The 24,266-nt window shown below is 49.2% G+C and overlaps 7 protein-coding genes and 1 non-coding gene across 8 annotated transcripts; 2 read left to right on the top strand and 6 right to left on the bottom strand.

Annotated features, from left to right (window-relative positions):
* Positions 1-1,001: 1,001 nt before the first annotated feature.
* Positions 1,002-2,982, bottom strand: BKA55DRAFT_504321 (uncharacterized protein; the record flags this gene model as incomplete). The annotated part of the gene is made up of 4 exons (XM_046187080.1): positions 1,002-1,591; positions 1,646-2,676; positions 2,725-2,834; positions 2,881-2,982. The coding sequence occupies 4 exons, from the start codon at positions 2,980-2,982 to the stop codon at positions 1,002-1,004; spliced, it is 1,833 nt and encodes a 610-aa protein (XP_046052755.1).
* A 345-nt stretch (positions 2,983-3,327) lies between these two features.
* BKA55DRAFT_559935 (peptidase family C69-domain-containing protein) lies at positions 3,328-5,345 on the bottom strand. The gene has a single exon (XM_046192038.1). It carries the CDS (start codon positions 4,908-4,910, stop codon positions 3,369-3,371), a length of 1,542 nt encoding a protein of 513 aa, XP_046052754.1. The 5' UTR covers positions 4,911-5,345; the 3' UTR covers positions 3,328-3,368.
* Positions 5,346-7,412: 2,067 nt separating this feature from the next.
* On the bottom strand, positions 7,413-7,516 carry BKA55DRAFT_t69. The gene has a single exon. It is a non-coding gene; the product is annotated as a tRNA-Leu (tRNA).
* Positions 7,517-8,662: 1,146 nt separating this feature from the next.
* On the top strand, positions 8,663-9,659 carry BKA55DRAFT_505175 (mitochondrial carrier domain-containing protein; the record flags this gene model as incomplete). The annotated part of the gene is made up of 2 exons (XM_046187166.1): positions 8,663-8,758; positions 8,808-9,659. 2 exons carry the CDS (start codon positions 8,663-8,665, stop codon positions 9,657-9,659), a joined length of 948 nt encoding a protein of 315 aa, XP_046052753.1.
* Positions 9,660-10,728: 1,069 nt separating this feature from the next.
* On the top strand, positions 10,729-13,366 carry BKA55DRAFT_503740 (peptidase S8/S53 domain-containing protein; the record flags this gene model as incomplete). The annotated part of the gene is made up of 3 exons (XM_046187036.1): positions 10,729-11,886; positions 11,934-12,508; positions 12,556-13,366. 3 exons carry the CDS (start codon positions 10,729-10,731, stop codon positions 13,364-13,366), a joined length of 2,544 nt encoding a protein of 847 aa, XP_046052752.1.
* A 183-nt stretch (positions 13,367-13,549) lies between these two features.
* BKA55DRAFT_559927 (uncharacterized protein) lies at positions 13,550-15,359 on the bottom strand. Its single transcript, XM_046192037.1, has 2 exons — positions 14,912-15,359; positions 13,550-14,863 (listed from the first exon to the last, which is right to left on the bottom strand). The coding sequence occupies exons 1-2, from the start codon at positions 15,158-15,160 to the stop codon at positions 13,730-13,732; spliced, it is 1,383 nt and encodes a 460-aa protein (XP_046052751.1). The 5' UTR covers positions 15,161-15,359; the 3' UTR covers positions 13,550-13,729.
* Positions 15,360-15,436: 77 nt separating this feature from the next.
* On the bottom strand, positions 15,437-17,607 carry BKA55DRAFT_559926 (LETM1-like protein-domain-containing protein). The gene has a single exon (XM_046192036.1). The coding sequence runs from the start codon at positions 17,425-17,427 to the stop codon at positions 15,928-15,930; it is 1,500 nt and encodes a 499-aa protein (XP_046052750.1). The 5' UTR covers positions 17,428-17,607; the 3' UTR covers positions 15,437-15,927.
* A 1,179-nt stretch (positions 17,608-18,786) lies between these two features.
* On the bottom strand, positions 18,787-20,701 carry BKA55DRAFT_591124 (glycoside hydrolase superfamily; the record flags this gene model as incomplete). The annotated part of the gene is made up of 3 exons (XM_046195193.1): positions 18,787-19,851; positions 19,903-20,297; positions 20,359-20,701. 3 exons carry the CDS (start codon positions 20,699-20,701, stop codon positions 18,787-18,789), a joined length of 1,803 nt encoding a protein of 600 aa, XP_046052749.1.
* Positions 20,702-24,266: the final 3,565 nt, after the last annotated feature.

The following is a 24,266-nucleotide window of genomic DNA, read 5'->3' as shown; positions in this document are numbered from 1 at the left end:
TATTTATAACTCCAGCTCGGTCGAAGTCTGGAAGTTAGAGCCTGTTGTTGGACGCCATTTTGTTTTCACGATACCCGACGACAACCATTAATGGCACTGGCGATTTCAGCGAATGATAAGTACTTGTCGATCGTTTTTGGTGCAACTGTGGAGGTCTGGGACCTAGAGGATACCGCGCAGACGAGAGATCTCAGAACAATGGAACAGGTCGTGGCAATGGCGTTCTCTGCAGACGGTTCTATTCTGGCCTTTACTTCGTTTCACACTATTTGGATATGACCACCATGTCATCTAATAGTCCGAGATGCCTTTTCCAGCATGGAATATCTAGATCCTCGTTTCAATTACCTATTGAGCAGTTTCCTACACAGCTTCCGGTGCTGAGGTTTGCCTCAAGAAGTAACACTTTGGTCGCGGCCACTTCATACCCGATCGCCTCTGTCATCCTCTGGGATGCATCAAGTGGCCTCAAGTTTCTAGAAACTAAGCCACGTAAGGGAGGCTACTCAAACCTCTCACTTTCTCAAGATGAGACGCATGTCTATCTAACGGGCCGGACGTTCATAGATTGCTATCGAATCAAGCCAGATCTACCGGAGCTTGCCTCGGTGGGTTCAGATAAAGAGATACGGATATCGTTTGATGAGGAGGAGTAAATATATCGCAATGGACAGAGATTCTTGAAGTTCATGCCGAGGAATTTGATTCAGATTTCGTATAGTAGTAATTATATTACTGTGGTGGACTGTGGAAGATTGTTGTTATTTCACTTCGAATAGACATGGACTTTGTTATCTTGGTTGGTTTGATCTGAAATTTAAACTTCTATTTTTTAATAGTACTTCTTTATTATCACTCAGCCGAGCTTAAGACCAGCTCAGTTCATATGTCGAGTTATCCAGTATATGATGCTTTTTGTGACCGAAGTTGGCAGCTTGGCGTTCTAGTCCATCTGGACTTTTCCACAAACAGTATGATACATGTACATACAAATCTTGACCCTACAAAGGCGCAGACATCTCAAAACTCATGTCATAGTTGAAAAAGAAATCACCCGGCAAGTCAGGAAAGAAAGCATCAACCCCTGAAACTCCCGATATACCCGCATCGACATTCTGATCCATCTCGACCCCCAACGGCGGGCCCATATCCCCTGGAATTTCCAACTTGAGCGTCTGCGCCATCCTCTCAAGCCCACCAGTCATGAGATTCGCCAGATGCCACTTCCCCGCTGGCTGTGAACGAAACTGCTGCACCAATCCCATGATTAGTTCGTACACTTTATCACGTTCGATAAGATCGTGGTATTTTGTCGCGACTTTTGTTAGAAACATGGAGGCGAATGCTGTCATGGAGTGAACGTATGATGGCATCCCGACGATACCGAGAGCTACGTCGGGGTCGTTGACGAATTTGTCGATGATTGTTGTTGCGGCTGTTATGCCGTTTAGAGCACAGTCGAGGAAGTAGTGGGGGATGTGTTCGTCTTTGGAGAGACCGCGGAATACGTGGGAGTATAGGTAGAGTTGGGCGAAGTTGTAGTGGAGGATGATGCCTTTTCTTGGAAAGCCACCGATGCCAGGCCAGCGTTCTGGTACACATTAGCTCTCATATTCTAGTTGAGAAAAAAGGCTAGGTGAGTTACCTTGTACTTGATCTGTCCAGAAAGCAAACCACTGATCAAGTTGTATCCGAAAATGAGAAATATGGTTCAAATGCAATCTTGGAATCGGCTTCCCCTTATTCGCAGTAAACAACTCCCGAATACTCCTCAAGATGCTCACAACAGTCACTTGACTCAACAACCGTCTATCCTCCTCATGCGAAACAGCACAATGCAAGAAATCCGTAGCGCCCTGCGTCGAAGGATCTTCCTGCACTATAGACGGTCTTCCATACTGCGTCGCAAGCTGCTGATCGCAAACACAGAGTATGTACCAAATTCTCGCACACTGCGCATCCTCGGTACTAGCTTTTTCAATAGCTCTGTCGTAACTGTTGTGGAGATCGAATTCAGCTGCTCGTCGTATGGCGTGGCCTGATAGCATCCATGATAAATCGCTGAGCCAATAACAGCCGATGCATAAAGCGCGGAGATAATCTCGACTTAGACGTCTTTCGAATATTGACGTCTCGAAAAGTCTGCGGAATTCAGAGCTTATGACAGGATAGATGTAATCTGCCGTTGAGTCGTGGAGAGCAGCTACTGTGAGGACTGCTACAAGAAGAAACTGGCTCTTTTGTCGGCATTCTTGCATCGTTTCGTAAGGACATCCTATGAGATAGATATAAGGGTCCAGGCGTTTTCTGTAAAAGTTGAAAAGTCGCTCTGCGTCGGCTAGTGATATGAGACGTTTTGTTATCACATCTTCCATTCCGGGGTTCTGCTGTGAATTCATATCATCTGGAGACCGCAGAGCGCGTAATTTCGTGAGCGTATACAGTGAGTGAATAGGCGCATATGGAACATCATCATCTTCTGGCATGAGCTTCGGTGAGTTGTCGCGTGAGGGAACATGATGGCCTTTGTTTGACAAGCTTGGTGATTCATCTTTTGGTCCTTCTGCTGATCCGGAGAATGAGCGCAGTGGTGGTAAATCCAGGTCGAGTCTGCCTGCGACTTGTTTGAGGAAATTGTGCATTTGTTCGAGGTCTTGAACCACATCTTGCGTGAATCTGACGGCAATTAATAAGATGAAGGGTCAGAGATGAGGATTACTGTACTGTGATTTCTCATCGAGAATTGTCTGCAGATTCTTCCCCAAGACACAACCAAGTCCTTTCTCCGCACATCGTCGACAAGGCGGTCCATTCTCATCAATCAGACATTTAATCTACTCATCATCAGCATCATTCCATCACACCACTTGCATCCCATACCTTCTGTCTTCGACACGCCGTACACGCCTTAACCTTCCTCGAGATCTGAGGCGGAAACTGATTCTCACCATTCTCAGCCTCAGACCAGCTTCGTTTCGACATCTTGGCGGGCCGTGTTGTCAGTTCCGACTCCATCTGAGTTGAAGAGTAATGTTTGGCATCTGGTTGGCGCGCGCCGAAATCTGGGGAAGTTAGGCTAGGTTCTGCGGGGTTTATATAATCCGGGGCGGGTTTCCGAGGTCCGAGACCAGCACGATCTGTTTTCCGAGAAAGGAACCTTGGTGATATCGGGGAGCTCGGGGAGACTACCCACCGTTTTTATGCATTCGGAGCGGGTCGATATGTCGGTGATGCGGCGTGGGACAGACGGAATAGGTCCACTTTTGCCGGTTGCAATGGATTTGTTGTTTTATTCACCCAGAATACGCTGGTTTGAGGCTTTTGAAGACTGAGCATTTATTTCCATGTTGCTACTTATTTCCGAGTTCTCAGTTGTTACCTTGGAGATATCTAGGCTTGTCTGGGTCAAATCCGACAAGACAATTGACCGTCTCATTACCCTCGCCACTATCATTGATCTGATCACCCTTGGGTCCACGCCACTTTCCTGTCAACTTGATATACCCATCCAAAGCATTGTTTAGCGTATGTCCAACCTCCAGAGCCTCAGCTGCACGAGTATGAGAGTAATACGTCAACAAACTCTGGGCCGCCTTTCGTTCTCCTTGCTTGATCATAGTCAAAGCAGTCTTTTCGACCCAACCTTCGACTTGGACACGAGATGCGCTCTCAAAGTTCTCAAACATCTCCGTGACAATGGGATGGTATTTGTTGGGGTCTGAGCACATATAGTACAACACTCGCTTGAAGATGCGGCCAGCAAACTCAGAGGCTTCCTGGAGTTGGTAATCGGGATTGAGGAAACTGCTTGAAGCGCCGGTCGTCAAGTATCGATGTTCACCAAACTCTGGGGGGACGGACTGTACGCCAAGCCACCATGGGACGAAAGGTGCTGCGACTGAAGTGGCGGGGGCGTTCCAAATCCGTAGCATATCCCGGTCGATTCCATCGTGAAGACTGACGACTTGTCCGTAGCCAGCTTCATCATCTGCAATTCGAGGATCTCGAACTCGCTCCATCATCTTGGCTTCAGTCACGGGAACCATCGCAAGAGTGGCGTTTTCCAGAGCAGCCTGAGACATGAACTTGTAACCTCCGTCACGCGCCTTGTATCGAGGATCCTGAGGCCCATAGACGTCAAAGATGTTGAAGGGTTTGCCGGAAGTCTTATTCCACCAGCCCTGCTCAACAGCGAATGACACAATATTGTCAGAGCCAGCGTAATCAGGGTTGTTTTTGAAGTCGGTAGGGAAGTTCTCGATGTATCCGGGGTAAAGCACTTTGACATCATTTGGTCCAAGACGCTGAGCGGCCCAGAGCTTTTTACCGCCAGCCATCTCCCAAACAACCCAGCCCTCATCCTTATCAGCGATGAGATGTGAGTTGCCGCCATATGTCGCCTCACCGTACTTCGCCATCAAATCCCCAATGATTTCAACTCCCTCACGCGCACTGCTAGCTCTCTCCATAACAATACGAGCAAAATCGCTATACTGCACACCACGCTGAGGATTCGGCGTCATCTCCAGCAGCTCATCCCGATTATCAGCCCAAACATCACGAACCGTGACACCCTTCTCATTCAAGCCACCATTTGTCAACGGCGCAGGAAACCCCTCAAAGTCAGAGTACTCCATACTCATGTACCGAAACGTATGGTTCACTTGCGGAATCTGAATAAGCTCTCCGGGATACACAGCATCTTTGGTGACGCCAACAGTGATAGTCGAATTAGAAGGATGATCACGAGCCGGGAAGAGTTGAAGCCAATGGCTAGAAACTTCTTCTCCAGTACCTCCGACGATAACACTCCCATCTTGGGTGAGATTCTTGCCAACGTAGAAGGCATAGCTCGCTGATGCCGGACAAGCCAGCCAAAGCGTAGCCGCAAGTGTAGCGTAGTTGAACATGATTCTTGCCACGAGAAAAGGCACGATGAAGAAAAGAGCGCATGCGTAGTATCGTGGTTTACAAGTGAATCTATAGCTTCATCGTCTGCACGTGATCGCCGCTCAATTACTCAGTAGGGAAGCATGAAGCCGACATTAGCTTGAACACTCTCCGTAAACCGGCTTGGCGTCATGGAGTAATACTAGGTTCATGCTAGGAAATGGAGTCGAAGGATTGAGCTAAAAGATGGAATTGTGTAGAGTAGCATTGAGCTTGGTGGAAATGGAGAGGTTGGTGGCCGTTCTTATCTCGGGGAAGAAATCTGGGGCAGATTTGCTGGAGGAATAAGCTTATGGGAATAAGAACATCGGCAAACTTTTATTGAGCTTTATGTTCGCCGAAGACTACCTTACGTTATCCTTCGGCGTACAGATCAGAAGCGATCTTCAAAGGTATAATAAGGATTGATAACAGTTATCACTTGGATATAAGGTAGAGATGGTTAAATAAGTATTTATTCGTGAAGCAAAAACTCCAAATGGCCATAGTAAATATGCCTCAAATAACAAATGCGCCGCCCATCATGAATCATTTATTCCCTTTGTCCAGCAAAGTAAATATTTATGCGAAAACCGACTCAAGAACCAGCTCGAAATATCTCGATCGAGGTTGAGGTTGAGTTCGTTGTGTGGGTTGTGCCCGACTTGTCTCCCTGTTGTAATGGCTCAGAGAGCGGCCTGCAACTGTAGCGCCTCCGACGGTCAAGACGATGGGGAGGACCCTTGGTGTTGTTAGTTAAAATAGGCGATTGGTCGAGGTGGAGATACTGACTTTGGGGCGATGTGGGCGGATGTGGCAGCGGGAAGCATTTTGATGGATGTTGTATGCTTGAATGTAGTGGTTTCTGTTGGAGCGATAAAAGCGTGGATTGTAAAATGTCTTGTTAAGTGGTATTCTCAATTGTGAGTGCTAATGATGAGCTATTGAAGGGGAAATGAATGAACATTATATAATTGTCGATAAAATGCTATTTCTCCTGGTTTTCCGTCCTTGGCTTTACAGCATCACACGTTATGACTGCCGGTGGTTCGATGATCACCATTTGGTGTGCCGTGATAATGACAAGAGCCGGGCCACCCATGTCGGGCATTATCGGGGGCCTTGTAACTTGACCCCAGACTCGAAACTCTGGAGAATTACTCCCTAGCTTCGGCGCAATTACAATACCGTTGATGATACAATTCTAGAAACACTATAATCATTTCAGAATACTATATCGACTCATTCATGAGTTTCACGTTCGGAAGTGAAGAGATTGTCGTGTAATAACTAAACTGCCAAGATGTCAAAAACCGTGTGATTCTCAGCCACGGCATCCACCGATAGGCTCAGTCTTGTGACAGCACCTGTCTACGTCAGTTGCCTCACCCCCAAGCTCTAGAACCTGCTAATAGAAGCCCAACACTTCGAGTTTACTCTTACATCTCCGGGATCCGGGATATTCTCGCCTCGAGTTACCCCAGGCCGGTGGTGCATTTCCAGAAGGTACCCTAAACTTACGAGGCTGTATGTAATGCTACACTAAATCTTACAACTTCCCCGCGTTCAGCATCTATTATCGCCTGACTTGTTTGAGGAGGTGTTGTGTTATTGGTTGGATGGTTTGCCGTGGGACTATCCGACCTTCTGAATCTGGCCAGTCTGGTTCTTTATAAGTCGTGAATGCCGTTTTGAGATGCATTGACGACTTCACATGTCTATGACGAAACGGTTGTTTTATTCATCTCCGTGTTTTACTGCGTTTGGATCTCTGGAAGTTGTTTTCCGAAGTTGAGATGTCGTATGATTCACCATCTCAACCAATATTAAATACTACCTTCAACGTCACGGACAGACTTGGCCCGAACATAACCGCCTCTGAATAGCCGGAGAGGAGAGACTTGAAGTATGTTAGATACTACTTCATATGCTATACATCAAGGCATTGCGTGGATAACCGAGGATGCTTTCGGATGTCGAGAAGTCCGGACAGAGTCGTCTTCTCATGCACTGCAACCAGCTTCAAGTATACAAGAGCGGAGCGGTCAACCATGACCGAATAGGTAGTTCCATTTATTTCTCAGTAACTTCCGGGTGCTGAGCACAGGATCACTGTGAATCGAATAAAGCCAATAGTGAAGAAGCTGGGTTGCAAGGCGGCTGCATTCCCGCTCTTGTCTGAAGTAACACTACAACTTACCAGGCAATTCATAGCCAATACCATAGACCACAATATTGGCCTCTGAGAAATTGTCAATGTCAGATAATTTCAGTCGGCTAGAACAAGAGGATGTATTGAAATCAAAAGCTTTTCTCAACTTGATACAGCAGTTAGGTACAGAACAATAACTGTCTGCCGTATAAGACAATAAGATCCTACTTAACTCAGCTATTCTCAGCAAACCCGATCTTACGAGAAATAGAATTCAGCAATTCCGTGGTGCAAATAAAAAGAAAGGTCCAGTAGTGAGGAATCGCAAAAATGACAAGACTGGGATTCGAACCCAGGCCCCTTTCGAGACTGCGAATCGTTACTAGTTCGTATTGAACCTGAACACAGCGCCTTAGACCGCTCGGCCATCTTGCCTTGAAGCAAGACGTTGAGAAAGTCGTATAAGAGGCAGGCCGGCTGGACTGGAACGCTTGTGAAAATATGGCTTCGCGCTCTACGGGGTAGGCACACTGAACAGTTCAAATATTGAAGGATATTCCCTTACTCTGGGAGAACAGGGTTCTTCTTCTTTTCTTTCTGTATTGTTTCTATGCAATGGCATCCAACGATCAGTCCGATAGCAAGCAAGTCAGTGCTATTTGTCAGGCTTGTGCGACGCCAGGACCCTACAGGGTCAATTGGAGCTTATTACCCAGAAGATTCGCTCAACGGGAGTTTTCTGAAGACAAAACAGTTGCGGCCAGCATGCCAATGGATGTTTGCTTCATCTAAATATGACTATGACATTAAAAAAATGTAAAGCTTCGGTGTCTCGACCAAGGTACCCTACAGTCTTGGCTAGAGCGGGTTGACAGAATGACAATACATCTCTGGGTCAGTCTCTGTTATCTCTAAATATCAGATATGGTCTAATCTGATACCATGATGTTTTATCTCTGCTTCGGCTATAAATAACTGCGCGATCTCATCCGGTTTCATGCAATTTTAGTCAACCAGATCCATTGGCCGCCCGGAGTGGTCGGGAATGCCAATATAAGAAGGCCAATCAATGAGTCAACAAGACGAAAAATGTGGCTGAAGAGCGATATCGCAATTCCATGGTAACCCCGCGGGATTGTGATGTGATGTCACTCGCCGTCGCGTTTAATATGAAGCCGATGCCATTTCGGTGCCGATTCAGCCCCACTCCAAATCCGGGCCGCTGATGGAGGGTCTCACGGGAGCCAAGCAAAGACGCAGGCTAAAGACATCAACCGTAAAAGCCCGGGATGACCGACTGCAAATAAGAAAATCCTACTTAATAAAGAATAGATAATAAACCCAGCTGCATGATTGCTCTTATCGACGCAATTCTCGTAAAGCAAGCTAGAAAGCACCAAAAAGAGTCAAAGCGGACCGATGACGGCAAAACCGGCTGCAAGATCAAGCTTGGCTACTCGGTAGCCACGGAACAAGAGGAACGACGTCATCATTCCAGTGAAAAACATAAAACACATCAAACGCGCATTCTAAACAAAACAGCTTCGGAGCAGCAGATTTAGCAATTGAGCGACATTCATCATGGCTACGAAACAGTCGGAAGTGCCCAACTTCACTATCAGCGATTATGTCAAGTTCTTTGGCGCTGGCGCCCTCGCTGCGACGTCTACTCATGGTGTAAGTCGCATGCTGCACATGCTCACAGTCGCAAGCTGACATTACACAGGCCGTCACGCCAATTGATGTCGTCAAGACACGAATTCAGGTCGATGATGCCTTGAAGGGATATAACATGCTTTCAGCTGGTCGCAGCATCGTCGCCAAGGAGGGTGCTTCGGCGCTACTGACCGGCTTCGGTCCAACAGCAGTAGGCTACCTCGTCCAAGGTGGTGCCAAGTTCGCTGGCTACGAGTTCTTCAAGAAGAAGTACATCACTATGCTTGGAGGTCCTGAGAAGGCTGTCGATCATCGAACGGGCGTTTATCTCACTGCCAGTGCATCTGCCGAGTTCTTTGCTGATATTCTTCTGTGTCCGCTCGAGGCTACGCGAATTCGACTCGTTTCGCAGAGAGGATATGCCGATGGCTTGTTTTCGGGCTTTACAAGAATGGCGCGTGAGGAGGGCTTCAAGGGCTTTTACTCTGGTTTTGTTCCTCTGCTGTTCAAGCAGATTCCTTTCGCTGTTGGTCAATTCTCTGTTCATGAGGCCGTCAACGAGATCATCTACCGCTCAATGGGCCCCGAACGTAAGAAGAAGCTCACGCAGCTTGAGTCGACTGGAGTAGAACTTACATCTGGTATCACCGCCGGTGCTGCTGCCGCCATTCTCTCTCATCCTGCCGATACCCTCTTGTCAGCCATCAACAAAGGTGCAGGCGATAAGAGCCAGGGCGCGACAAGTCGCATGTTCCAACTTGCAAAAGAATTCGGACCTAAACGATTGCTTCTCACTGGACTGGGACCTCGTATCGTCATGACATGCGGTCTTGTGGGCGCTCAATTCGTGGTGTACGCTCAATGCAAGGCTCTCACAGGAGCGCCACCAAGCATTGAGATTCACAAGGAGGAGTCTCTGTAAGCATTCATATAACGATTTAAAAACGGATGGTCGGTTTAGAAATGGCGTTGGGGCGATAGACATGGAATGAGATCTTTTAGAGCGAGTTCCTGTGTTAGACTTAAACATTTGTTGAGGTAAATTCCTCATGTTCCAGGGACCGTGCCTCTATTGAGCCGCTTATTGATGTGCGGTTTTGGTGGGAGGATACTACGCACGGGTCCAGATCTGGTCTAATCTTGGTCTGAGTGTTTGAGATCTGTCAAGAGTGGCGGAGCTGTGGCGTTTGGGATGAGAATATGATGATGCCTGGACAGTGAGAATAGGCAGAAGAATGAGTGCAAGCCAGAATGACAGAACCACAGAAAGACTGGTATTTTAAGAGAATTCAATATTTTTTAGCATTTCTATCGGTGCCAAGATCAGCAGATCCCGTCTCAAACCACATGCGAAAAACTACAAACGTGATACTTTATGTTGCATTGCCAACTGGTCCATGTCCGCTGTGGCGCAGCTAGGGGCATCTATTCGGCAGGTGGCCGTGTGTCTTCAGCGGACTGATCCCCCCGGGCCCCTTCTAGGCCACGCACCACCAGCGGCTCCAGCGCAGGTCCCCTATTTTTGTCAGGAACTTTGGGTGGTACCTCCCCGGTAGCGTTCGAGGCCACGCATCACCACGAGAGCATCCATCCCCATTTCTTTGTTCCTCCTTAAACCTTTTTTAACCATCCTAGCTTCTCCTGAACCTTGATCGACTGCGTTACATTTTCGAGGTACGATAACAAGAACCGTTGTTCCCCAACAGCATAAGCTGTGCGACCTGCGCCGACAATTTACGCTGGTGGTACGAAAACGTAGCAACATTGCTTTGCATTCTTGATCCCCTTAGCCACCACGAATATAGACCTCCGCGTGGCAACTCCCGTCGCTGTCGTCGCCATTCAATTTTCGCTCTCTCAACATCGAAGCTAATATCTCCGTTTGCTTCAGTTCTCGTTCCGTTCGATTGCGCTTCTCTGGATGTGTTAAACAGCTTCTCGACCTCTCGCACCTCCCTTTGCGCTGCAAGGGCTTCCTTTCCTTTCGCATCATGAAGATTGCTTCGCTGTTGAGCCTCGCCGGCGTCACGGCTCTGGCCCATGGATCCAGACCGGCACGAGATTACGCATTAAACGATTATTATGTCCTGCATCTCGATCCTAGAACGACACCCGATCAAGTCGCTAGTCGACTCGGATTCGCCCACGAGGGCCAGCTCGGTGCACTTGATGACCACCATGTTTTCCGCGCTCCTAAGGTCGAACACGATATTGTCAAAAGAGAAATAACAGAGCGAAAGAGAAGGAAGCGAGATCTGGGAGGCTCTGATCCAGTTGATGGCATTCTTTTGTCCAAGAAGCAACAAGCACGACAACACCTTTTCAAGCGAGAGATCCCTCCACCCCCGAAAGACTATGTCCCTCAACTCGGCCGTCGCGAATCACCGGAGGAAGCTCGAGACCTGATGAGTAAATACCAGGCGTCAATCATGAAAGAGCTAGACATTCAAGACCCCATCTTCAAAGAGCAGTGGCATCTATTGAACCCCACTCAGGTTGGCCACGATGTCAATGTCACTGGCCTCTGGCTGGATGGCATTACTGGAAAGAACGTTACTGTGGCCGTGATTGACGACGGTCTTGATATGCATAGCGATGATCTCAAGCCCAACTATTTTGCCGCCGGCTCTTGGGATTTTAACGACAACGACCCCGAACCTGCCCCTGTTTTGGATGAGGATCGACACGGTACACGCTGCGCTGGTGAAGTCGCAGCTGCTCGCAACGACGTCTGCGGTATCGGTGTCGCCTATGATTCCAAAGTCGCCGGTCTTCGAATTCTTAGTAAGCTTATTAGCGACGCCGACGAAGCGGAAGCTATGATGTACAAATACGACGACAACCATATCTACTCGTGCTCATGGGGCCCCTCTGACGATGGCCAAACCATGGAGGCTCCTGATGTGGTTATTCGACGAGCTATGCTTAAGGCTATTCAAAAGGGACGTGGTGGTCTTGGTTCCATCTACGTTTTTGCCAGTGGCAATGGTGCCGGCCAAGGCGATAACTGCAACTTTGATGGATACACCAATTCGATTTATAGTATTACCATTGGTGCTGTTGACCGAACTGGACTTCATCCTTACTACGCCGAAGAGTGCTCCGCTCAATTGGTTGTTACATACAGCAGTGGAAGCGGGGATGCTATTGTAGGTTCAATATTGCCTTTGTCTCGAATGTTGACTAACTCATCTAGCACACAACCGATGTTGGAAAGAATAGTTGTTACAAGGCTCACGGTGGTACATCTGCTGCCGCGCCTCTTGCTGCTGGTATTTTCGCTCTGGCACTTCAAGTTCGCCCTGAGCTCACCTGGAGAGACTTGCAATACATCGCCATGGACACGGCAATCCCGATTGAAGGCGACGAGTCCAACCAGCAGAACACTACGATTGGCAAGAAGTTCAGCCACGTCTTCGGTTATGGAAAGATTGACTCATGGGCTTTGGTCGAGAAAGCCAAGGATTGGCCGCTGGTTAAGCCACAGTCATGGTATTTCTCTCCTTGGGTTCACGTCAAGAAGTCAATTCCGGAGGGTCGAGATGGCCTGAGTGTGACGCTCGAAGTTACTGAGGACATGCTCAAGGGCTCCAACCTCGCTCGCGTGGAACACATCACTGTTACTATGAACGTCGAGCACACTCGACGTGGTGACCTGAGCGTTGATCTGATCAGCCCTGATAACGTGGTGAGCCATCTTGCAGTTGCTCGACGAGGCGATGCCAAGGAGGAGGGATATATCGACTGGACTTTTATGAGTGTTGCTCACTGGTATGTATTCGTTTTAAAATTGGTCTGCTCATTCTAACATTTTGCAGGGGTGAAAGTGGTGTTGGCAAATGGACCATTATTGTCCGTGACACTGAAAAGAACTCGTTCAAGGGTAGCTTTACCGACTGGCGCCTGAAGCTTTGGGGTGAAGCTATTGATGCTGATAAGGCAACTCTGCTGCCAATGCCTAACGCAGACGACGACAAGGACCATGATAAGATTGTGTCTACCACAACGATTGTCGCTTCCACAACCTCAGCTCCTCCTGCTACCAAGCCTACTCTCATCGAACATCCTACCGACCACCCTGAACGACCAAACAAGCCCGCTCGACCTACCAGCACCGACGAGGAAGAGCCCTCAAGTACCCAAGAGTCTGCCGAGGAATCGACAACAGCTTCATCGTCCTGGGTCTCTTGGCTCCCCACCTTCGGCGCCTCCAAGAAAGCACAGATCTGGATCTATGGCGCAGTCGGTCTCATCGCAGCCTTCTGCATCGGCCTGGGCATCTACTTCTGGATCGCCCGTCGCCGCCGTCTTCGCAACACCTCCAATAACAACTACGAATTCGAACTCATCGACGAAGAAGAGGCTGAGGGTCTTAGAGCTGGCGAAAAGGCCGCCGGCGGTAAAGCTCGCAGGACTCGTGGCGGAGAGTTATACGACGCTTTTGCCGAGGGAAGCGATGATGAGCAGTTTGAAGATTACAGAGATGACCGTGAGCAATCTCGTGATAGATTGGCTGGTGATGATACGCAGCATTATGCTGTGGGAGAAGACAGTGACAGCGATGACGATAGTGATGAGGAGAGCAGTGATGACGAGAAGGGTGAGACAAGACCTTTGGGTGGACGTTGACACATGACTTGGGCATCGTAGCAAGCTATTTGGGTGGTTTTTTGCATGGATAAGCGGAGTTTATGTGATTTGTCTTATCTATGTTGGTATAATGTGCTTTAGTCAATAGACGTTGGATGGCGTTTGGTACAAAATGTCAAGATTGATTAATGTGTGATTCTTGCATCGGATCTCAATTCTTCGAAGCAATACTTGCTCTCGAGACTCTTCAATGCCCTTTGTTCACTGTTGCTGACTGCTATTGCCATGAATATCTTTATTCTAGACGAGCTACTTTAGTCGAGTCCTCATCACCATCATCTAAACAACCCAAACGCCATATCCTAATAAACGCCCAATAGAACTTCAATCCCACTCTTACCACTACGCACTCACAATCCCCTCCTTCTCCATCTCCTGCACATACTTTTCCCAAATACTAGCAACCTCACCATAAAACTCAATATGCGCATCCGCAAGTCCCCCCAGCTGACTCTTCATCTCAATCCGCTTGATGCGCTCAAAATCAGCTACCTCCTTAACAACCTCATCGTCAAACATGTCGCTCGTCTTGCGAGCGCTCTCAACCTCGTGAGTTAGCTCTTCAACACGGAGTTCCAGCTTGCGCGTGCGCTCGCGACGTGCTTGTTCGTGGTCTACGCCGCGCACGTCTTCGATCTTGGCGCGCAGAAAACTCCCGGCACCGGAACCGCCGTGATGCCCGGATTGGAGGGTGTCGCGCTCGGTGGTGGATTTGTTGAGATATTCGGTGAGTTGTTCGTAGTCGAGCTGTTTCTGCTCGCGCGCTTTGAGGAGGTTTTTGAGGGCGATGGAGTAGGCTTGCATGTCGCGCAGGGAACCGAGGTAGTCTTGGTCGGTGACGTCTTTGAGTTTTCGTAGATGAGTCGCTGTGTCTTCGATGGAAGCGGAGAAGCCGTGAACTGCGGGTTCGACATGGGGTTCAAGAGGAATGAGCTTTTGGAACTGCTCTGCGAGATCTCGCAAGTCCACCTCCAAATCTGTCTCTCGCCTGGCAACCCGAGCAATAACCTTTTCAATGTGCCCAAGATCATCATCAAGCTTGTCGCTCTTCTCCTTGACCTCAAGGAACCGACGATCCGGGCGATGCAGCTTCGTAAAAGCATTGATGAACGTATCAGCAAAGTTATCAAACACCCCCGCAGATCCAGGATCACTGGCAGAGCTACTGCGCGCACCACGACTGCGCATGGTAGCATTCCAATCATGGCTCTCGAGGAACGTATGCAGGATGGGAGCGCGGCGCAGTGTAGGATGAAGGGAGAGTCGGATCAAGAAGCGCTGGAGGGAGTGGGCGCGACGGGCGGTAAAGTCAGAGCCGAAGCGGTCGCCGCGGACATATTCCATGCGTTGCTTGTCGGGCAGAGGGGGTACGGCAGCGGCGGGATATTCGCGGGTGAGTTGTTTGTAGAGAAATACGAAGTCTGTGAAGCGACGGCGGACGGTTGTAGTTGAGCGCTGAAAGGCAGAGAAGGTAGACTGCAATGGTCAGTATGAGCGCAGGATAGAGTGGTTGAGGGTACGTACGTGTGTGGTGATGAGATACGAGACAAAAGCATCCTTGGTACCGTCATTTTCCTTGATGGGCGTTCCAACAGTGCACTCCAGCACCTCATTCCCCAGCGACGGGGCATCTATCTCTAGACCGGTCCCGGGCGCATTCATATCATGACCGGGCTCTTCAGCGGGAGGAACATGGCGAGATGTCTGGTCGTGGACGTGTTCGCTCCACGAGACGTTGGAGAAGTCGTCTTGTTGTTGTTCCATGGCCGTCATTGCAGGGCCAATGTGTGAGATGGCAGTGCAGGCTTTCGATCAGGACCAGGTGGAAGGTTAATGTGGTAGCGATGTGAGGCGGCTGGAGAGGAACGATAGTGAGGTGAGGTTGATTGAAAGTGGGCGGAGTTGGCGGGAGTTGACTTGATGCTTGGTGGTGCTAAGTTAAGTGGCAGAGGTTAGGACGTGGGGAGCTGGGGTGGCGCAGGGGCCACTGTAAGATAGAGAGGGGCTTCTATGAGTGCAGCGATTCTAGAATATCACCGCATTGGCTGTGTCTGAGATTATAAAGACTTGGTCGTACTCTTCCAATTAGTTTCTTTCATTTGCTCAGTCATTTACAGGTACGCTATCTCATATCCGGTGGCCATAGTGATCCCTCATCATCACTTCCAAAGTATCCCTCTATCAGGATCTACATTAGCAAAGACGATGACGCAGCTCAGCCAAGCCCAAGGGTCTCATAGGCATCAATAGAAGATAACCCGGAAATAACTCACAATTGCAAGTGTTTCTGGCAAATCAATTATATATACAAATAAAATCATTCAGTGGAATCTATTGCTTCCCGTCGAGAGTGGTCTATCCCAAACAAGTAATACTTAATCTTCGGTCCTCTCAAATGTCGGGGGCCAGTTTTGATACAGCAGCACAGCGCCTAATTCCCATCCCGCCTTGATGCCATACCAATCCATACAGTCATACATATGAAAACACACACCAAGTCATGGTACATTGAGCCTCAAGCTCACTTCACCTCCTCTCGTCTATTTCTGCTCCTTAGACGCTCCAGAGCTCGCATGGATCTCCTTCTCTAGTGATGCAGCAGACTCAGCAGCCTTGGCCAACTCCATCTCGGCCTCAACCATCTCGCTAACTTGCTTTTTGCCGAGACCCTCGGCTTGAGCTTGAGCCATTCTCTCCTCCTTCTCATCGATATCATCTGTGTCTCGGGGAGTGGCGAAACCGGAGCTTTGACTAGCCTGGTCCTGCTCCGCCTCGTCCTCGATGAGATCCTGCTGCTCCTTGATGACCTCGAGTCGCTGCTTGTTGGTGGCAGCACCCTCAGCGCTGTGGACCTCAAGCTCGATCTCGTGATACAGCTCCTCGGGAATGGCAGACATGACACCGATGAGAGCGTCAATCTGGTTGTAACCCTCACCTGAGCCTTGGCCGTACATATAGGCGTTGCTCAGAACGAGAAGTGTTGAGGGAACACCCTCCTTGAGTCGGAGATCGAGCCAAGTCTGAAGGTCTGCTCGCATGCGAGCGGGAGAGACACTGTGTGTTCGGATACCACGAGCAGCACAAGCAGCCTGAAGCTCGGCAACGGTCAGACTGTCAACGCCCTCGTAGCTAATGGCCTTGTCGTCGCGCTTGATCTGTCGCATGCGGTGGCGAATCTGATATCGGAGCATCATGTCGGTACCGAATGTGTTAAGGTTCATGTACTTGCACATGGAAACGAGCTGAGGTCGTGACAAGTTATCGAGGGTCAAATCGTCGCGGAAGACCTTGCAGACCTTGATAACATCCTCGGCTGTTGGTGTCTCGCCAGTGGCGCGAACTTTGCGGAAGAAGTTGGAGAACTCTTCTTTTTGTGTTGTTGCTTGACTCACTGGCAAGCCAGACTCGCCGAGTGTTTGTCTTAAGAATTGACTGACTTCCTTGCGTGTGGATCGGAGAAGTGTGGCCTTGGCCTCCTTTGACTTTTGTCCCTCGAATGTGCTGGGGAGCATGTTGGGGAAGAGCTTGAGGGCAAGAGGCAGAAGTGCCTCACCCAGAGGAACGATAATGAAGACGGAGAAGGGCACTAAACGACCAAGATCCTGGACTGTTCGCTGAAGTTGCTTGTTCTCACGTCGAGTGAGCTCGTATCCGGCAGCCATCTTGAGGGCCAATCGCCAGCTGATCTTGACCTCAGCGGCGAGCAGCTTAGATCCATCCCAGTAGTGGTGAGCCTCCTTCTTGACCTTTTCCCAAAGAGTAAGTTTCTTCTCCTCCTTGGCCTTTTGAGCAGCATCGCCCTTCTCCATCACACCCTCCTTGGTGGCCACGACTTCTGTATCAGCCTTGGCTGCGGCAGAGGCATCGGCGGACTTCAGTACAGCAGCGTCCTTGGGGTTCGGGTCAAGCTTCTTGTCCTCCTTCTTAGCAACAACAGAATCTGTAGAATCCTTGGGAAGCGGCTTCTTAGCCTGCTCGGCATTGAATCCCGGGGGCGGGCCAGAAGAACTGGGATCGTGTCGGTGATGGTCGGTACTCATCGATCGAGGAATCAACAGAGCAATGGCAGGGACTTTGACATTACGACTGACGTGGCGACCGAGAAGGGCGGGAGTAACACCTCGTGAGAGAGCTCGGGCTTTGGTGAGAGGTTAGCAGAGGAGATAAACGACACCTCATCAAAAAGGCGATGCTCACCATTGCCCATCAAAGGGTTCCGGGCAACCGCCCGGCGAGCGACATTTGAGGAGGCGCTCATGGCGAGCTGAAGTCGGAAGTAGAGGGAGGATCAGATGTGGCGGATAGGGTGTAGAGTATAATTTCTTAATCTCGGCGCAATGTATCGATATCGAGGGTCCAAAATGGTACAGCAGAACAGAACAGAGCAGCGTGAGATAAATTGAAGTTGGAGATAATGAAGAAAAGGGACAAAGTGGATGCAAAGTCGAGATTCTCCAAGAGCCCGCTAATGGCGAAAGGGTGTGGTGATGTACAGTACCTAACAAACCGTACAATAATAGCAGTGCTCGTGGTGATGGGATTGGATCAATAGATGAGCGCAGAGCAGGCTAGCTCCGTCTTCCCGCCGACCGGGGTTCGCCGCATTCGGGACGGGCTCTCTATTGTTCCGGCAGGGCTTACAATGAATGCATCCAATCCCTGCCCTCTGCTTGCGATTTACAGGGGGCTTGCGTCAACAGAATCTAGAAGAACAGGCATCACGTGATGACCGGTAGTGCCGAGTGTATCCTTTTGTTGGGACTTGTGAGAGAGAGAAGTCCTTTCAATTCCCCCTGCCCTGCATGTGACAGGTCTCAACAATGGATAAAGCCCGCTCTTATCTCCGCTCTGTGTTCGCTGGAGATGTTCGAATTTGCCGCAATGTTTAGCCGAGTATGTGATGTGGTCTGTAGATATTGGTAAATGTAGCCGTAGAATGGGCCTCATTTACTTGAGTTGCAGTCTGAGTTGGCAGGTCAGCATTGGCCAGTCTCCTCGGAGATTATGAAACATAGGCTCAGACGCTTTGAACTGTTTCCATTTACGTTTGATTGGTTTCAGTATTTCCGGGCCATTTAACCTGCATTCATTAGCCAAGACAGTTGGTCTCACTCTGTGTTTACGGCCAAACATGGCTTTGAGTCTGATGCGGTATTAACTTAATGTTAACAAACAATGCCAATTGGTGATACCATTTATCTTTCTCGTTCAAAGCTTGAGAAAATGTTGGTAATTAGGATACAATGGCACACAAAGCCTAGCTCTTATTGTCATTACCAAGACATCAATGCGTCATCAAACAATCATGTATACACAAACAGCTCATTTTAATTACAGACCCTTCATCGGGTGAAGCTATGTCATTATCATCTCACAATCATTTCATCTTCTCAAATTAACTAAGAACTGTCACACGTATCCTTATACCTCAATCCATGTCCAAACTTGAACAAAGCCTCCACATCAAAAGGCACATCCTCCTTCTGCGCATCAGCAGCCTCCTGAGACAAAGGCAGATCAAAAGGCAACCTTCCCTCAGGGCCCCAACCATCTGTTCCAAAAACAACATCCAAGAATGCATCGTGGCTGCTACCGTAGCTACCGAACAGCGCAACAGCCTGCTCAGCTACTTCAGGTACTGCGGCGGGTCGGTTGAGTCTGATGTCCACGACGGTTGGGAGAGTCGCGTAGATCTTGGCTTGGCGAGCCTTTTCGGTCGTGTTGAACTCGAGACTGCCGTTGTTGATCATGGCGGGAAGACCAGGGGCTGTGGTGGGCTTGAAGGGTGAGGCGAGGCGGAGGAATGCGTAGTCTGCGTCCTCGGGGTTCTCGACGACGCTGAGGTTGCGAGCTTCCATGACTTCGGGTTCAATTCCCTCGATGTAGAACTTGGCATCAAGGGCGGACAGAGGAAGAGGGAGGACATGATCCTTGTTGGTGAGAAGCGTGAAGGCGCGGCGCTGTGTCTCGTTTCCAAGACGGCTGAAGTAGTCGTTTCCAGCAATACGCTCAGCCTTGTCAACATCAACGAAGGGGTTGTCGAAAAGACCCAGCTCAAACTTCTCCTTCATAAGCTTGCGAACAGACTCATCAATACGGGCCTCTGAAATGAGACCCTTGTTGACGAGTTCAATAATAAGCTCGGGCTTTGTCTCGCCACCAAAGATATCGCATCCAGCTTCAAGAACGCGGCGAGCGCGCTCGAGCTCAGTTTGGTCTTCCAGACCCCAGGCTCGGGTGGTGACGATACCCCAGTCTGTTACAACGATACCATCGAAGCCAAGCTCTTTCTTGAGGAGATCGTTGACTACACCTTTGTTGAAGCCAAAGGCAACTTCTTCCCACGAAGTATTGATGGGACGAGAATAGTAGGGCATCATTTGACGGGTACCAGCTGCGATGGCGGCCTTGAAGGGGATCAAGTGGTAGTCTTGGTTGTTGCCAGGGTAAGTCTGGTTCTTGCCCTACACCTCAACGTCAGGAATTGTTCTACCATTAGAAGGATTATTACTTACCCAGGGAAAGTGAGAGTCCTCTCCGTCCTCCATTGGACCACCGCCAGGGAAATGCTTAGTGGTCGCAATTACCGAGTTGGGACCGATCTTGCCACCCTGAAGACCCTTGATATACTCGACCATCAAGGCACTGGTGAGGTTGGCATCTTCTCCCATGGTCCCGGTTATACGCCCCCAGCGTGGCTCAGTAGCTAGATCGACTTGAGGATGCAGTGCTTGTCGAATACCGACAGCGACGTACTCCTCGCGTGCGATCTCAGCAAACTGGCGGACCAGCTCAGGGGATCGCAGCGCAGCGAGACCAAGAGGCTCAGTCCATCGAGAGAAACCCTGTGCTACAACGCTGACTGCATTCTCGTCTGTCCACCCGTGTTGTGGATCACTGCTTATTGTGACTAACAAGACATCAGTATGCTTAGGAGTTGATAAAGTCACAATATCATCAAGACTACTCACTGGGGATGCCCAGGGGCGTGCTCAGGGCGAGTCTCTGGAGCTTGTTATACCAGTTGGCAACACCACGAACATCATTCACACCGCCGCTCAGGACGTAATGAGTGATACGCTTGCCAGTGACGAACTCCTCAATGGTCTCATCAAAGGTATTGTTGACCACCACGGTACGGCCGTGGAACATCTGGCCTGCCTTGTCCTCAAGGGACATGCGTGACATGAGGTCATCAACACGCTTGTCGAGACATAGAGTCTTGTTTCTGTAGGGAGGGTTGGCATCTTGTCGAACAATTGGGTTGGCTATGCTCAAAGAGACGCCTCCCAGAAGGAGAAGGCTGGACCACATGGTGGAGGATGGTGAAGAGGTAGATAGGAATCCCAGTCTGTGAATCGACTGGCTCTATACAAACATCTGGTCGATCACTTCATCTTATATACACTCACACTTCGTCAACATCTCTCCATATCCCGAAGTTTTAGCAGACCCGAGGTCATTCACTTACACTCTCACCATCTTGGCCATCGCAAACTCCATCATCATCAACTTCATTCGGACCGACCTTCTCAATCCTTGCTTCTCTCAGTCTAACCTCACAACACACAAAGTATTGAGTATCCGGGAGCTATAAGTCAAGCCCGGAACTCATAAATCCAGCTATGGACCCCCCTCCGACCCAATCACAACTCACTCCGAGACAGTTGGCCGAATAAAAATACCAGATGAGTAAATCCGTTCCCGCAATGCCAAGAATATAGCCCGATGAAAAACCTGGTGGTTCATGACTAAAAAGGCCGTGATTCTCATGATGCAGAGGACCAACGCGGGGATAATCTGGGGACGGCGCAGGCTCTAAACCGTTTAAACATGCGGGGAGCCCATATAAGTTTTCGGCCCTTTTAACAGAATGCAAATCCCATGACGGTCAAGAACCATGCGTCTTGTACCGAATGTCTGGGAGCTTGTACGATGGAGGTATCACCGGTAGTGGATGTGCTTGTCAGCCAAGACTGAGTCGTCGGATAACATCCGGGTTTTTGTAACGCGTGAGAATTTGATTGCTGGAGGAATAGATGAAGAGAGAATTGTTAGCCGTGAGGTTGGCGGTCCACATCCCGATGCTAAGATGGGTTTGTAGTCAATGGGGATATAATTCCGCTGATCGTAGGGGTGTAGCACCCCACGATTAAAAGTTCGGGAAACATGCACGGCAATTGTGAAAAGTGATCTTGTTTTTAACATGTCATTTTTCTCTATAATGTTATGAGATGCTGAGTATCAAAGTTCCTGTTGTTCTGTTGTTTCTCATGACGTCTATCCATTGACTGGACCACCAATGATGGAATAACAGGGTGTACAAATGGGGGGGGGAGTTCAGCAAAGTGGCCGTTAACCTGACAAGAAGCTCAAAATTAAGCTTAATTGGACTCGTTGGCGTGGTATATGCGCCAGTCTTCACCAACGACAACAGAGTTTCGGTCAAGTCTGGCCGCACCGCACCGCAACTTACCGCGCCGCGCCGCTCCGCATTATCGTCCCGCAACCTTAGCTTCAATCTCGGAGACCTCAATGTTATCGAGGTTTGAGAGGTAGGAGGAATTTCTTGCCTTTGCGCTCTGTTCGCTGCATTCGGTCCGCGAGCCCTATCAAAGCTTGCATGAGTGGCATCACTGACACACTCTCATCCATGAAGATACGCTCGCTTGCTCGGCCTCAAAGCGAAAGTAAACTCGTCAAAGAGCCTTCTAAGTTTATCATAAACTTACCTAAGTATTTTTGGCATTTAGGATTGAAGAAATTCGGGGCCCTTGGGGACAGTTACACAATTAGTTGTCTCCGATCGTTCTCCGCGATGACCATGTTGTCATCCCGGGTGATGCTTTCCTCGATTTCGCTGTTCAACTCGTTCTTGGCGTTACGAATTTTGATCTTGTGCACCTCAATGAGACAATCATCCGCCCTGAGCTCGTAAATAAGCACTGGCTTCTCCTGGCCAGGCCGGCAAACGCATCCCCTTGTCTGAACTTCCTATGCCACGGCTTGCATTGTATGACGATGTTGAAGTACCAGAGATTGGGGCCTTGTCTTCCACTGGCCCTGCTAGCAAGTATAACTGGTGGAGGCGTAGCCTCAAAAGCCTTCTTGATGGCAAAATGTCTCTCGATGGGGCCAGCCGCCTATTGTACTCGGTCTGCGGTTCTGGTTCTACCTCTTCCTAAGCGCAACTTTCACCCACGATTAAGAACGAATAGTCGGGATATCGGTCCTTGTGCTGGTCAATGACGTCCAGGACCACTCTTATTCGCTAGGAGATCCAGTTCTCGTCCTTCTCCAGTTGAGCCTTCCACTTGATGAGCTGGTCTGTTGCAGCTTGATCCTGTTGGCCGATCGTGTCGGCTGCTTTGTTGTGGCGTATGGCTATTTCGAGGGCAAGCCTCTTAAACTTGAGTTCGACCAGCATGGGGGTGGTAGGCATACTGCAGGCTGTTATAAGAGGCTTCTAGCCTGCATGTTTTCCGCCTCTACTACCAGGTCTTATGGACTTCTTGAACATCTTGAAGGCTTTATTAGACAGCCTTGGATCCTCTGGGTCGAGAGGGAACTTCATAAATGATGATAGAAGCTGGCAATGACACCATGGTTGGACGGTTTCACGATAACCGTGTCCGCCCTAGGAGAGAGGCAAAACTTGAGAGAACGATCATGAGTGACAAAAATGCTTAGGTAAACTTAGGATCACTTTAGGCAATTTAAAAATAAATTTAGGAGACCTTATGATTAGTTATTCGTAATACCCTGATAGAAGGTCTTGAATCCTTTTGCTCTTCGGGGCACTATTCAAACGTTTTCACGGATCTTGTGCTACCCTATGGCCGATGGACCATGATGACGGCACGCTCGCTTGCACGGGTATGCACAGTGGCTTGTAATGCCGTGTGCCGAGGTGTCCGCCGTCTTGGAAAATCCGGGGTTCCTGGAAAGCAATCTGACAAGCTTGATTGGTTAACAAGTAATACACGTGCTAGGCATCATCTTGGAATGCCGTTAACGCCAACTCTAGGCTGCACTCTAGAACGAAACGAGACTCGAGTATCTACCGTCTTTTGTCTTCGAGTTTGAATGTCCTCTAATGTAGATTGTAGAAGAGGAACTGATTGTGCTGCCGAGGTCGTGTATAGCGATTTCGGACTTTGAGCGAAGACGCAGCATGTACCGGATCAACGGCGCCAAGAAGGAGGTGCACATTTATTCCCCAGATCGACAAATGACACCTCGAAATGACACGGGATAATTAACCGTCCCCTTCCCTTGTTTTTGTTTCGATCTCAAAGCCCGTACCGGACTTAAGGCAAAATCACCGATTCGAGTACCTCTCACCACCCATTGTATGCCACATCTTCCGGACTCCGAAATGTCCCGGCAATGGTCAGCCATATTCCATAAAGTTATCTCTATAAAACTTCAAGAATAGAACGTTTAAAATCTAGATGTTAAAGACGGCAAGCCACGGTTATAGACTCCGTCATCAAGATTGACTCTCGAGGTTGGTCCCTGCCCACCCTGACCGTTCCCTCATCGCACGGTCCACACCATCTTCAGTGAAGGGTACCTGTGTCGCCACTCAACTATAGCGAGGATAAAAGTACCACGCTTGCGACTTGGACTCAACACCAAAAGCGCTTTGCCTCGTCCTATCTACAGTACATAAGCCCCCCACTTCCAACCTGGTTCCCATCCACCTCAACTCAACTCAACCCATCTCATCTTTCCTTCTTTCTTGGTTACAAATCCAATCCATCGCTCACTGTTGTTTTGTAATCCCGTGGCTGCTTATTCCATCATTTCTCCCTCCCTTCCTCCTCTTTCATCCTCCTATAAGCTATCCCCGCGACTGTTTTTTCCGACTCAACAA

The sequence above is a fragment of the Fusarium redolens genome, assembly GCF_020744475.1.
Source record: "Fusarium redolens strain MPI-CAGE-AT-0023 chromosome Unknown BKA55scaffold_4, whole genome shotgun sequence".
Classification (NCBI taxonomy): Eukaryota; Fungi; Ascomycota; class Sordariomycetes; order Hypocreales; family Nectriaceae; genus Fusarium; species Fusarium redolens.
The sequence above is the reverse complement of the archived record's forward strand: the minus strand, read 5'-3'. Positions and strand labels throughout refer to the sequence as shown.